Genomic DNA, 15,248 nt, shown 5'->3' with positions numbered 1-15,248 from the left:
CAAAGAGTTTAAAACTCAAGTTTTAAAACTCAAGGCCAGGATCATGAGTAAGCAGCGCAAAAATAGTCAGACTATATTATTTGACTTTGGTGACAAAGAAGATTAAAACATACAATCAGAAGAAGACAACAAAGTCAAAGCTCCTACATCCAAAGCCTCCAAGAAAAATATGAACCAGTCCAGGCCTTGGAAGAGCTCAAAAGGGATTTTGAGAAGCAAGTAAGAGAAGTAGAGGAAAAACTGAGAAGAGAAATGAGAGTGATGCAAGAAAATCATGAAAAACAAGTCAACAGCTTACTAAAGGAGACCCAAAAAAATACTGAAGAAAATAACACCTTAAAAAATAGCCTAACCCAAATGGCAAAAGAGGTCCAAAAAGCCAATGAGGAGAAGAATGCCCTAAAAAGCAAAACTGGCCAAATGGAAAAGGAAGTCCAAAAGATTACTGAAGAAAATACTTCCTTAAAAATTAGAATAGAGCAATTGGAAGCTAGTGACTTTATGAGAAATCAAGACACTGTAAAACAAATCCAAAAGAATGAAAAATTAGAAAACAATGTTAAATATCTCAATGGAAAAACAACTGACCTGGAAAATAGATCCAGGAGAGAGAATTTAAAAATTATAGGACTATCTGAAAGCCATGATCAAAAAAAGAGCCTAGATGATCAAGGAAAACTGCCCTGATATTTTAGAACCAGAGGGCGAAGTAGAAATTGAAAGAATCCACCGATCTCCTCCTGAAAGAGATCCCCAAAGGAAAACTCCTAGGAATGTTGTAGCCAAATTCCAGAGTTCCCAGGTCAAGGAGAAAATATTACAAGCAGCCAGAAAGAAACAATTCAAATATGGTGGAAACACAATCAGGATAACAAAAGATTTAGCAGCTTCTATATTAAGGGACTGTAAGACATGGAATATAATATTCCGGAGGGGAAAGGAAACAGGATTACAAACAAGAATCACCTACCCAGCAAAACTGAGTATAATCCTTCAGGGGAAAAAATGGTCATTCAGTGAAATAGAGGACTTTCAAGCATTCATGATGAAAAGACCAGAGCTGAATAGAAAATTTGACTTTCAAATACAAGACTCAAGTGGAACATGAAGAGGTAAACAGGAAAGAGAAATCATAAGAGACTTACTAAGGTTGAACTGTTTACCTTCCTGCATGGAAAGATGATATTTGTAACTCATGAGACCTTTGTCAGTATTAGGGTAGTTGGAGGGAAAGAATTATATGTATGGATAGATAGATAGATAGATAGATAGGTAGGGGGCACAGGGCGAGTTGAAGATGAAGGGGTCATAATCTGGAGAATAAAATTAAGGGGTGAAAGAGGACCATACTAGGAGAAGGAGAAAGGGAGAGGTAGAACGGGGTAAATTACCTCACAAAAAAACAGAAAAGAAAAGGCTCTTACAGTGGAGGGGAACCGGGGGAAGGTGAGAGGAAATGAGTGAATCTTATTCTCATAGGATTTGACTTAAGGAGGGTATAACATACACACTCAATTGGGTATGGAAATTTGTCTTACCCTACAGGAAAATGGGGGGGAAGGGGACAAGTGAGTAGGGGGATGATAGAGAGGAAGGCAGATTGGGAAAGGGGGTAACCAGAAGCAAATACTTCTGAGGAGGGACAGGGTCAACAGAAAGAATAGAATAAATGGGGGAGGCGGGATAGCATTAAGGGAAATGGAGTTAGTTTCTCACAGCATGTCTACTATGGAAGTGTTTTGCATAACTGCACGTGTATAACCTATATTGAGTTGTTTGACTTTTCAATGAGGGTGGGTGGGGAGGGAGGAAGGGAGAAAATCTGGAACCCAAAGTTTTAAAAACACATGTTTAAAAAAATGTTTTCACATGCAACTGGGAAATAAGAAATATAGGAAATGGGGTACAGAAATCTATCTTGCCATACAGGAAAATAGAAGGGGAAGGGGATAAGAGAACAAGGGGAGAGATAGAAGGGAAGGCAGACTAGGGGAAGGGGTATTCAGAATGCATGCCATCTTGGGGTGGGGGAGGGGCAAGATGGGGTGAAAATTTGGAACTCAAAATCCTGTGGAAGTAAATGTTGAAAACTAAAAATAAATAAATTTATTAATAAAAAATAAAAAAAATAAAATATATATCTACATAGCATATATAAAGTTAATGCTTTATGTACGTATGTACACACACATAAAGTTAAATACAAGGTAGTTTAGGAAAGAGGGCACAAGCAATTGGAAGGATCAGGAAAGTCTTCATGTAGAAGATGGTGCCTGAAGTGCATCATAAAGGAAGAGAAGGGAATGTCATCGGTGAGGAACATTAAGTTGCCATGTTATTGGATACTAGACTTGGAGCTGGGAAGGATCTTAGAAACCATCGAGTTCAGCTCATTCATTTTATAGATGAGGAAACTGAAGCAGAGAGAGGTTAAGTGATCTGTGCGGGTTCACATAGCTAGTGAATGTCTGAGGCACTGAACTCACGTTTTCCTGATTCCAAGAATAGTGCTCTATCCCCTAATCCAGTTAAATGAGTGGACCAGTGTCACACAGCTAGAGTGTCCGAGGCAAGATGTGAACTCAGATCTCCCTGATTTGAGATCCAGCTCTCTATCCACTTTAACACCTCTCTTTCTGCTTTGTGAAAAGGCTTGTAAACAGCCTTATACTTACAGGAAGATCTCTGAGGGAAGAGGGTCATCTATACCTAACCTAAATTTCAAATCTCCCCTATCACTTAACACAATACTTTGCACAGAAGCACACTCAACAAATGTTAATATTATTTGAAGTGATTTGGTGCTCAAAAGGTATAATTCCCACCCAAAGAAACTTTGATGTACAATCAACTTGGACAGAGAAAATGAACCACCTACTCAGTACATGCCTTCCTAGGAAGAAAGAGAAGCAGGGCCTGAAGATTCTTTGCAAATACCCGCTCATCACTAATTCTCTTGTACCTTATTAGCTACTGCCCAGAAATGATTCTCACTCTTCTTCCCACAGTTACTTAGCACCTAAAAATATAGCATAGTACTGTGGAGAGAACACAAGATTTGTAATCGGGAAAACCTGGGTTCGAATCCCACCTCCATTTCAGACACTAACTGTGTAACCCTTCACAAATTACTTACCTTCTCTGTGACTCAGTTTTCTCATCTATGAAAAGAGGGGCTTGGACTTGATGGCCCTTTTTAAGTCTATAATCTGGTTTTGAATCCTTGCTGTGCCCCAGCTAGGACTACTCTGAGCAAGTCATCTGGAGAACCAAGTTTCGTTTTCCACATTTGTCAAATGAGGGTGTTGGACTACATGACCTCTAGTCCAGATGCTTTCCAATCCATGGTCTGACCTATGATCCATTCAAATCAAAAGTCTGTTCTCTCATATATTTGGTGGTCAAGACACTTCTAACATTTTTTTTTGGGGGGGGGGGGCTAGGCAATGGGGTTAAGTGACTTGCCCAGGGTCACACAGCTAGTAAATCTAATATTTTTAAAAAGCAAAATAAAACCTTTTAACTGTCTATATTTTTTCTTTTCTTTCTACCTTAAATCTCTATGTGAAATAGTTTAGATGCACCGACTCTACTCCTTTAGCTTTTGTTGTCCCAACTCTTTGTGACCCCATTTGGGGTTTGTTTGTTTTGTTTGTTTGTTTGTTTTTGGCAAAGATACTGCAGTGGTTTGCTATTTCCTTCTTCACCTCATTTTACAGATGAGGAAACTAAGGCAAACAGAGTGAAGTGACTTGCCCAGGGTGACACAGCTAGTAAGTGTCTGAGGCTGGATTTGAATTTAAGAAGAGAAATCTTCCTGACTCCAGGACCAGCACTCTATCCACTGCACTACCTAGCTACCATCACTTTTTAATCCCCTGCTATCTGGCAAATCATTCCACTACCTTTGCCAAGAAAACCCCAAATACAGTCACAAATTGTTACACATGACTGGAACATCTGAAACAATAACATCTGGCTTTTATTCCATGATTCTTGGAATTACTTTTTTTTTAAATGTTTTTGGTTGAGTGGTTTTTGTTTTATTTTTCAATATTTTGTTGGTCCTTGGTAATTTTTTTTTTGCCCTTCATAGTATTTTTTTTCCAATTACATGTAAAGATAGTTTTCAACATTCATTTTTGTAAGATTTTGAGTTCCAGATTTGTTCCCTCCTTCCCCTCCCCAGGACAGCAAGAAATCTGATACAGATTATACATGTGCAATCAGGTTAAACATATTTCCACATTAGTCATGCTGTGAAAGAAGACTAATAGTATGCTTCAATCTGCATTTGCAGTCTGAATGCACAGTTCTTTCTCTGGATGTGGATAGAATTTTCTGTTACGTGTCTTTTGGATGTCTTGGATCACTACATTGTGAGAAGAGCAAAGTCTATCACAGTTGATCACTGCACAATGTTGTTGTTACTGCGTACAATGTTCTTCTGGTTCTGCTCACTTCACTCAGCATCAGTTCATGTAAGTCTCTCCAGGTTTTTCTGAGAGCATCTTGCTCATCATTTCTTATAACACAATAATATCCCACTACCTTCATATACCACAACCTGTTCAGCCATTTCCCAATTGATGGGCATCCCCTCAATTTTCAATTCTTTGCTACCACAAAGAGTGTTAATAAATATTCTTGTACACGTGGGTCTTTTTCCCATTTTGTGATCTCTGGGGGATAGAACCTCACGGCTTCCTCATCTTCCTTCTAATCTCTGCAGCATCAGACACCATTAAGCATCAACTGCTTCTTGAACTCTCTAACCTCCCCTCCCCTTGATTTCTGAGATGGTGGACTATCCTACCCGGCTGCCTCTCTGGGCTTTGCCAGCACCACACTGACTTTTCCTGTCTCCTTCACAAGCTCTTCCTCCTCACACCACCACTCCAACACGGTGGTGATTTTACCTTTAGCCTTGCTATCTTCTTAGCCGTCTCCTCTGTTCCCATGGCCTTTGTCCTTGCTTCTACGCAGATCATGGAACCACAGAGTTGGAAGAGTTCTCAGACGCCATCAAGTCCAAAAACCTCATTTCACAGATAAGAAAATGGAGGCTAAGGTCACCTTGACTGATTTTCCAAGGTCTGCTCTTTTGAAAGAGCTCTTGCTCTGCCTACATATGTCCATTCTTTTCCATCTCCTGGCACCAAATGCCTTCGGTTACCTGCCTGACTACTGCAATAATCTCTAATTGTTCTCCCTGTCTGGAGGCACTACTGCAATCCACCCTTCACATCCATACCAGCTGAACTCATTCTTATATACAGATGCGATGATGCTATTCCTCTACTCAAAACCCTTTCACATGTGCCTACTGCTAACTGAATAAACTTTGAATTCTGTAGCCTTTAACTGAAGTACCCTCTTCATCCATAACTGAGTCCATAATAACCTTTTAATCTTATCACCCATCAATCTCCAATATGAATTCTATACTTCAGACAACATGAATCAATTGCCCTTCCCTGAATACAAACTGTACTTTCTTTTCCTTTTTTAGTATTTACATTTTATTTGTTTTTTAAATTTTTATTTATTTAGTTTTAAATTTATGGAATAAAACAAGCATTTCCATAACACAGTATAATAAAAAAAGATTGCACATGAAGCTCCAGATGTATTATGTATAACTTACTATTCCTTTTAAATACATAATAAAGTTATGTAAATTTTTTCTTTTTTTTCCCTTCCCCACCATCCGCCCTAGAGACGGCTACCATTAGACACAAATGTGTGTGTGTGTATGTGTGTGCGTAAAATCATTCTATACATACTCCATTCATCAGTTCTTTATCTGGATGTAGACAGAATCTTCCTTCATATGTCCTTTGAAGTTAACCAACTGCATTTTCTTGGGTTGCTCCCTCTATCTAAAAGGCTTTCTCTTTTCCCCACCCCTCTCTACCGCCCTAGCCACTTGCCCTAGATCAGACTGTGCCTCAGAAATCCTCCCAGTTCTTCAAGGCTAAGTTCAAACGTTATTTCACCCATGACAGCACTGGGTTGATACCACTCCAACTGCACCCTTCCAAGATAATCTTGGACTGTAAATATTTGTGCAAATCTTCTGTCCCATTAGACTATAAGCCACTTTAGGATGGGCAGTTTGCCGTGTGTAATTTTGTATCTCAAACAGTATTTGGCATTGTGAGTGCTCAATAAATACTAGTTCAATAAATTCCCGCAGAATGCGGGATAAATGAAGCTGGAAAGATAGGCGGGGGACAGTCTGTGCAAGGTTTTCAATGATAAATGAGGTTAGATTTGATATTAGAGGGACTAGGAGGCATTACAATTGGTCAAACAGGGGAGTCACAGGGTCAGGTATGCACTTAAGGTAAATCACTTTAGTGGAGGTTATGTTGGATGGATTAGAGTAGGGGAAAACTGAGGCAGTGCAACCCATGAAGAGGTTGTTGTCGTAATCGAGGTGAAGCATGATGAGAGTGTAAACTAAGGTGGCACTCTGTCAAGTAGAGAGAAAGGGTCAGATTTAAGAGTTGCTGTTAAGGTGGGAATTGCAAGATATGGCAACTGACTGGATATGTGGGGCATGGGAGAATAAAGAAGGGTTCAGGATAAAGTCAAGCTTGTAAACCAAAGAAACTAGGAAGATGGTGGTGGCTTTGATAGAAACAGAGAGGTGAAAGTTTAGGGGAAAAGATAATGCAGTTTTAGATGTGTGGAATTAAAGATGCCTCCAGAACATCCAGTTTGAAATGCCCAGTGGACAATTTCTGATGTGGGACTTAAGCTCAGGGGAGAGAAAGGGACTATGTAGATCGGGGAGTCACTTTCAGAGAGCTGATAATTAAACCTGTGGGAGCTGATGAAGTTAATGAGAGAGTAAAGGGAAAGATGAGAGGTTCAGGAAAGATGAGAGGTCCAAAGGGAGTTTGTTCACTATGGAATGGGAATTTCAAGGGACACAGTGGAAAGGCTGAGCAGTGCTGAACTGAGACATAAATGGGGTTGGCTTGAGGGGAGACAAGGATGAAAGAATGTGAGGAGGGATCAGGGTTCAGAAGGAAAAAAGATAAATAAAGAAATAAAGAAATCAGAGAAGGTGGTTGAAGACAGTGAACATTGTTCTGAGAGAGAATGGGAAGCTGAATCGTGAAGAGAACAAGGATTTGGAGTGGTAAGAGATTGAATGCAATAACTCACTATTTATAAAGCACATTAAGGTTTGCAAAGTTGTTTTACATACAGTCTCTCACTGGATCTTCCTAACAACCCAATGAAGTTGGTACCTCATGCATTATCATTCTCTTTTACAGATGAGGAAACCAAGACTAAGTCTTGCTCGTGCTCACGGTAAGCATCAGATGTGGAATTTGAAACCAGATCTCTCAATTAACAATATCAATAACAACTGGCATTTATGTAGAGGTTTATATTTTGCAAAGCACTTTTCAAATATTAGCTCATTTGATCTTCACAAGCCTGGGAGCTAAGTGATATTATTATCCCCATTTGACAGATAAGGAAACTGAGGCAGGCAGTGGTTAAGTGATTTGCCCAGCATCAGACAGTTAGTAAGTGTCAGAGGCTGGATTTGAACTTAGGTCTTCCTGACTCTGGGTCCAGTGGTCTATTACACCCCTTAATAACCTCCAAGTCCTGAATTCTTTCTACCCTTTACCTCTCTAGAATGAACAATAACCACTCTCAGATAAGGGAGCAGTGCTGGGTGGAAGTGTGGGGTCAGTGTCAGATTAGGAGGGGCCAGTATCTGGAACTCCTCTAGAATCCCAGGTGATTAAGATTTCCTTCAGGTCAGGAATGTTTTTTAAGCTCATACTTCTAACAGGCAGACATTCTTGGACAAACATGGCTGTGGGAAGCAATAATCTTTCAACTATTAAAGGCACCCACACTCTCAAAACCCATTTGACAAAGAGATGGAGGACAAAGAGTGTCAGGAACCAACTCTTCTGAGAAATTCACAAATACGCAATAATTGGTAATGTGAGTCAGCAGTAGAGGCAGCTGGTTTTCTTAGCTTTCAGGGAAATGCCTATATCCTTTTTCTCACTGTCTATGTAAGGTAGAGAATATTTGTTAGATAGACACTGACAGACATTTACAGAAAGACATTAACAGAAGGGTAAGAAATACCCCAAATAGTATTCTGGGGGTCAGGGGACCAGTGGGGGTGGGTCAGCAGGCACTACTTACCTTCTCTTCTGAGGAAATGGTAAGCTTGTCACTGGATATTAAGCTGCATACTTGTTCTATGCCCAGATTGAGGAATTCCTCACTAAGTACCACATCTGAAAAATGCTGTTCTGTTTGGGAGTTGAAAAAAACAAAACAACCTATTAACACCAACATTTAATTATCACAGGTTTCAGATGGCTTAAGATCACACATGATCTGTGTGGCATTACTGCATGAATAATGACCAAACCAAAGTATTACATTTCCCTTATGCAAGATATTATGAAACAAGATGTTTGGGGAACTGACCTTGTACTTAAGCGATTTGTCAATAGTGTTTTAGGGTAAAGTTAAAAAAAAAAAAAGCAAGAACATTGCCTCTGATGCTGAATTTCCCAAAGCCAGGTATTTTTACTGGATAGCCTTCATGCACGGAAGGGGTTCCCTCCTCAGAACCACCTCCTGGTTTCCTTGACTTCTTTCAAGTCCCAGCTAAAATCCTACCTTCTACAGGTTCCCAATCTCCTATATTTCTAGTATCTGCTATCTGAGGTTATGCCCCAATTTATTCTATCTATAGTTTACTTGTACATTATGTTTTGGATGTGAGCACCTTGCCTTTCTTAGTAACCCCAGCACTTAGAACAATGCCCGGCAAGAGGTAAGTACTTAATGGGCTTATTCAACTAACTGACATTGGCTCTTCTCTCAATCACTTCTGTTATGCATCTTGTGAAAACACCATACCCATAATGCATCGAGGACTAAGAAGCTAGGACTTTAAAGGGTGTGAGATATTTAATGAAGAAATCAAAGTATATGGTACCTCACTGGCCCATACTAACTTAAACTCTGTTGTCTTTAAGGGCATTAACTCTAGAAGAATTCTACATGAGAGATAGAAAGATTGCAGGTTCTGAGGACATAAAAAACAATGCAAACCCTACAGAAAGTATATAGTGCAAACCCAAAATGGTTGTGAGCAGTATAAGCACTTCAGGATTATTTGGCGATGTTTTAATGCTTTACCAATATTTCCCAACTGGTTCACACTAATGCCAACAATTATTTTTTTTCTAGTGCTTCAAAAGTCAGAGTATTCACTAATGTATTTATCTTAAAAAAAGGGATTTTCTCTCTAATACCTTCCAATGGGTCTGATATGAAGTTTCACATGCCATTAACAAATAGCATATGGCTGGCTTTTAGACACTCATCTATAAGTGTTTTTGACACATCAATTCCAAAGACAAGAAATCAACTCAAACTTATAAGAGTATATAATAATAATAATACTAATACCCAACCATAAATGTTTAAGAATTGCAAAACATTTCATTCCCATTTGATCCTCAACCCTGGGAGGTAGGTACTATTATCACCATTTAACATATGAGGAAACTGAGGCCAAGATATGTTAAGTAATTTGTCCAGGGTGATAAGGCTAGAAAGTATCTTGGCAGGATCTGAATCCAGGACTTCTTGGCTCCAAGTCCAGTCATCTATCTTTCCACTATGCCCATGTTGCCATTGAGTGTACATGGTTCAAGCTTTATACAACTAATCAGAGCCCTTAAAGAGAAATTTTCATCTATTTTCCATTTTAGAGATGCTATGCCCTTAAAGTAATTTTAGCATAGGTAAAAACTGGATGTGGTTTACATATAGTCCAGTAAGGATATTTTACTTTGGCCACGTTTCAGAGGTTTTCTCTTTCCTGGTACACCTGTCACACCTCCTTCCCAAATTCTGCCTTTCCATGTTTCTACTTTAATAAGGTCATGTACACCTCTGCCTATCATATTGTCTGGTCTGCTGCTTTCCCCCCATATCTCTTCTATGCTATTTCTGTATTAAAAAAATTAATTCAAGATAAACAAAAGGTAGCACATGTAAACAGGCTGTTATAAATATACACATATACGTAGACACACACACACACACACACAAACAACAACAACAACAACACTGTTTTACATAAATGAGAGTTTAACTTTAATGATTCTGTAGTTGTGTAGTTATCACCTTTCACTTTGGAATTCATGTACTCCCCTTTGGTTCCTGGCTTAGAAGGGAACTGCTAGTAATTAAAGCCAAGACCATAGGGTGGGGGGTACTGAAATGAGAGCTAAACCATAAGCATCACTAACAGAAAAACTCCATGTCTCTGTGCTTCTCAATGGATTTCTTTTAAATTAATATTATGGATGGGAGAGTTGGGGGGAGGGATCTGGAGCTGTGTTTTCATCAGTGAAGGGAGTTCCAAATGTAGAAATGCCCTCCACCATTGCAGATCAACAAAACACCTACATCTTACACTCTTAAGAAATGCATAGGACATTGAAAGGTTAACTGACTTGTCCGTAGTCATATAGCTAGTATGTGTCAGAGGTATTAAAACTGGCAAAATTTTTAAAAAGAGAATTTATCAGTTAACCCAGGAAAAACAAAACAAAACAAACAAACAACTTTGGATGTGGTCCTGTACTTTACTCATATAATCTAAGTCATTTACCATAAAGAAACTGGCTTATTCTGAATATACAATAAATAAATGACAGCTTCTATTAAAAAATATTCATTTCTGAATGAAGCAATTAGTAATATTTTGGCCCAGATTACACAGAAGGTTCAAACTTCATGACTTGATCACTTATTCTTTTTAAAAATCAGATTAATTTTGATATTTCTTGGTTCTAAGGCTCACATCCTCCTTCACTGAATTTCTAGTTTGCCAAAGAGTTACTGAAAACATGTTTGCTAAGGAACTGGTTCATAAGAACTTCGTGGGAAGAAAAGCTAAAAGGTTGAGTCAGCCCATCTGTTGTTTTACATAACACGGATGCAATTTAACATTTGCCTCTGTAAACCCACTGCAAGATTCTCTACTCCCATTAATAAATGCCGTACTAACAAAAATGATATGCTGAAAGAAAAAATAATCACAAAGAATCCACTTCCTTTTCTTTCAAGGCACAAGTCTGAGAATGCTCTTGCCTGTACTCTCCAATTCATCTCTTAACTGGTCTCCCTGCTTCTAGTCTCTTCCCTTTCAAGTCTAACGTTTGCATGTTTGCATGGGCATGTTCCATTGCCCATGTCAGACCAGGTCATTCCTCTGCTCAAAAACTTCCAGGGGCTCTCTATTGACTATAGATAAAACATCAACTCCTTAGCCTGGATGTTAAAGTCCCCAGGAATCTGGCTACCAATCTACCTACACTGTTCCCTTTACTATAATATTCTAACCAAATTAGCTTCTCCCGCCCCCCTCGCGCCCCACCAACCTCCCTGGATCTTGTTTGTCCTATCGTCCATAACTTCATGACGGCCCGAGCCCATCCCTGGAACACACTACTCCTATGGCTGATCCTTCCCTTCATTCAAGGTCCACCTCAGGCACCTAATCACTTAGCTAAAAGTGATTTCTCCTTTCTCAAATTTATCTAGAGAAGAGCCATCAAACATTAAGGCAGCACCTTGCGGCCTGCAACACTCCTGAGTGCTACCAACAAATTAAAGTGTAATTGGAAAACATTTAGCAAAGTAAATTAAAATAGAACATAGATAATGTCAATATGAGGCTTTCTAAATAAAAATGTAGCCTTTAGGTACTCTACGGTTTAGTGGCCTTGTTTCTTTTTCTTTTTTCTTTCTTTTCTGGTGAGGCAATCGGGGTTAAGTGACTTGCCCAGGGTTACAAAGCTACTAAGTGTCAAGTGTCTGAGGCTGGATCTGAACTCAGGTCCTCCTGAGTCCAAGGCCAGAGCTCTATCCACCGCGCTAATTTAGCTGCCCCAATGGCCTTGTTTCTATTTGAGTTTGCCACAACTGGTCTAGATTACTTTATTCATCTTTTTGTTGTTGTTCAGTCATGTCTGATTCTTTGTGACCCCATTTTTCTTGGCAAAGATATTGGAATGGTTTGCCATTTCCCTCTCTAGTTCATTTCACAGATGAGGAAACAGAGGCAAAAAAGGTTAAGTGACTTGCCCAGGGTCACACAGCTAATAAGTGTCTGAGGCCAGATTTGAATTCAGGAAGATGAGTCTTCTTGACCCCAGGCCTGGCATTCTATCCAGTGTGCCACCTAGCAGCCTAGAGTACTTTATCTGGATCTCTTCTTTTCCCCTAACATATTCTACTTTGTTTTCTGCTTATTTGGGTAGAGGCAAGCTCTCTGAGAGCAGGGATTTACTGGTTTTTCCATCTCTCTATTCTCAGTGCCTAGGATACAGTAGGCAATAAACATCTGTTAAATTGAATTAAGGACATGGAAGACATTCCATAAATATCTAATAGAGATACCTTGAACATGGAGAGAGGAGGCAGTATAAATGCACAATCTTAATGTTATTTCTAAGTCCCATACTCTCCAATGACAGGCTGGATGTTGACAGCTAGTCATTATTTGTGGTGATTCTTGTGTCTTCTCATCTTTTTCCTGACTTTGAATAGCTTCCTTTTATCTGCCTATACATGTCTGATAAAAGGCTCTTTCCCAGGGATAGTCAATAAGAAGAGAGACAATGCCATCCCTCCAAAAAACTCTTTAATAAAAATTTTATTTTTATTTATCACGAGACAACATCTCTCAGTCTCACACAGGATAGACGTATAGTAGCTAATCCTTGACCAATCCCACTTCTGATGGGGATGGGAGCTTCCACCAGCTCTGTTTCTAACATAGTCTAGTATTCTCCTCCACAGGCAGCCTGGTGGCCCTCCTCCTTCACCATAATGGCGCCAGACTTAGTATGAACATCTGATCAACTTAGACCATTGTAGCTCAGAACTCTCAAGCTCAAGCATACACCAGCTTCATCCTCCCAGCAGAAGGGTGCACCACCATGCCAGCTAATAAAAATTTTAACAGCAGAAGTGTATATAGGCATACGAAAACTTAAAAGCTTGCCTATTGTTTGCATATGAACACAAAGGCATATTATTTAATATACTGCAGTAATAATAATAACAATGGCTGCAATTTATAAAATGCTTTAAGGTTTTAACATGCTGTACATACATACACTATACGTACTCCCACTACAGAATGTAAGTTCACTGAGGGAAAAGATTATTTTTTTTTTCAATCTTGTCTGGTACTTGTTTAGGTTCTGAACAAATTGCCTACAAATTGATGTGGGAAGCCCTTTGGATACTTTATCTTCCTTATCGTCACAATAATCCCAGGAAGTAGTGCTATTATTATCCCAATTTACAAACAGGGAAATTGAGGCTCAGAGAGATTAATATAAAAGACTTTTCCAGGGTCACACAGCGAGTAAGTATCTGAGCTTTGAGCTTGATTCTTCTTGACTCTGAGTCAGTGATGTATCCATTATGACACTCTGCCTCAGAAGAATCCTTGTGGGAATAAGAGACAGGGAAACATCTCATTCAGCACTAAGACTGACCAACCATTATCACAGCAGCTTTCTGGTACATTTCTGACATCCTAACAAGAAAAAATGGGCACATTATAAACAAGGAAAAACTTTAAAATGACACAGTAAGCCTTCCCCAGACTACATCAGAATTCTCTACTAACTACAGCATCTGAATTTCCCTGGCTATTTCAAGTCAATGAAGAAAAGCCTCAACTTCCAATAAATTCTTATCAAGAAATCAAGGAAATCTCTGTGAATTAAAATAGGGTGAAGGGAGCTCAGTTTCTCAGCCCCAGGACTGCCAACCTTTGGAAAAGTTAGGAAGATTCTGCTCTTTAGGGCTGGACCTGAAAACTTGTAACTCTCCCCAGCTGGAAAAATGTTCAGCACATTTAGAGTGGGAAGAGATAAGAAAAGAGTATAAAAATAGACAGCTCTTCTAACAGGTGTCACTTAGAAGGTCAGCATGAATTCAGCCAAGAAGTGTTATATATCACATGCGTTCACTTAGTCTGCTCCACTAAAAGAATATTCCAGGGACAGCAAATGACCATAGGAACACATCGAGGGGTGGGGGAAGGGCAAAAGAGAGGAAAGGAGGGAAGGACAGAAAGAGAGAGAGAGGGAGAAAGAGAGAGAGAGGAGAGAGAAGAAGAAGAAGCAGAAGAAGAAGAAGAAAAGACAGGAGAAGAGATGAGGGGAGAGGGAAGACAGAAGGGAGAGAGGAGAGGGAAGAAAAGAGAAGATAGAAAGACAAGAGACAGAGATAAAAGAGATAAGACAGAGAGAAACAGAAAGCATGTCTATTCTTTCAAATGCATATGATATTGCCCTGAATGGTAACCATACTGTTAGAGTTACTCCTACAGCTCCTTTTCATACCTCTGAGGGCAGCTTTAAAAATTATAGTGCGATTATTTTGATAAGCACTTTCATCATATTAAATAGGAATTGGCTTTGAATTTTAAAAGAAAGGGAAGAACACAGGTACAGACTAAGGAGGCAAAGGAAATACTTCTGGTCACATCTTCCCACACCTCCCCTTTCCCTGCCCCCACCCTTCCCAGAATGCAGTATACAATTTTGTTGAAAAAAATTCTGGTATCAAGAGTCTTCCAAATGATCACATTAAAAAAAACAAAAACAAAAAAAAAACAACATTGTTTGGTTTGAGTCAGGTCTGAATTCAGGATCAGACAAGTCAGAGGACCTGGATTCAAATCCTAACTTTGCCACTCACACTACTTGTGAGACCTAAGGCAAAGCTGGGTCTCAATTTCCTCATCTATAAAATGAGTATGTTGGGCTGGATGATAGGATCTTAGTTCTAGATTTTCGCTCCTATAACCTTGGAAAGTGATGAAAATCAATAGATTTCAAAATCTATTAAATGAAAAAGAAAAGAAAAATAAAACATAAAAATCCAAATCTCTTAAATGAAAAACAAGTATGATTCAATATGAATTTATTATTATTTAAAGCATTTTTATTTATCCAATATTATATTATTATATATTATATTAAATAAATATATTTATATTATCTTACAATGTTACTGTACCTTTGTATGATTATCAGCTATGAATGACTTAGCTATTCTCAGCAACATAATGATCCAAGACAACTCTGAAGGACTTATGATGAAAAATGCTCTCCAACCTCACAGAAAGAATTGCTAGTATA

The 15,248-nt window shown here is 39.0% G+C and overlaps 1 protein-coding gene across 3 annotated transcripts in view; it reads right to left on the bottom strand.

Moving 5' to 3' along the window:
- The window catches only part of KLHL2 (kelch like family member 2), a 139,098-nt gene that overhangs the window by 32,224 nt on the left and 91,626 nt on the right, over positions 1-15,248 (bottom strand). For all 3 annotated transcript variants that reach the window (XM_027866963.1, XM_027866964.1, XM_027866966.1), the window contains exon 6: positions 8,194-8,303. In XM_027866963.1, the coding sequence (XP_027722764.1) occupies positions 8,194-8,303 (110 nt within the window). The remainder of the gene's footprint in view (positions 1-8,193; positions 8,304-15,248) is intronic.

The sequence above is a fragment of the Vombatus ursinus genome, unplaced genomic scaffold (assembly GCF_900497805.2).
Source record: "Vombatus ursinus unplaced genomic scaffold, bare-nosed wombat genome assembly UNPS02014784.1, whole genome shotgun sequence".
In the NCBI taxonomy this organism is placed as follows: Eukaryota; Metazoa; Chordata; class Mammalia; order Diprotodontia; family Vombatidae; genus Vombatus; species Vombatus ursinus.
This window is presented reverse-complemented; position numbering and strand designations above follow the sequence as displayed.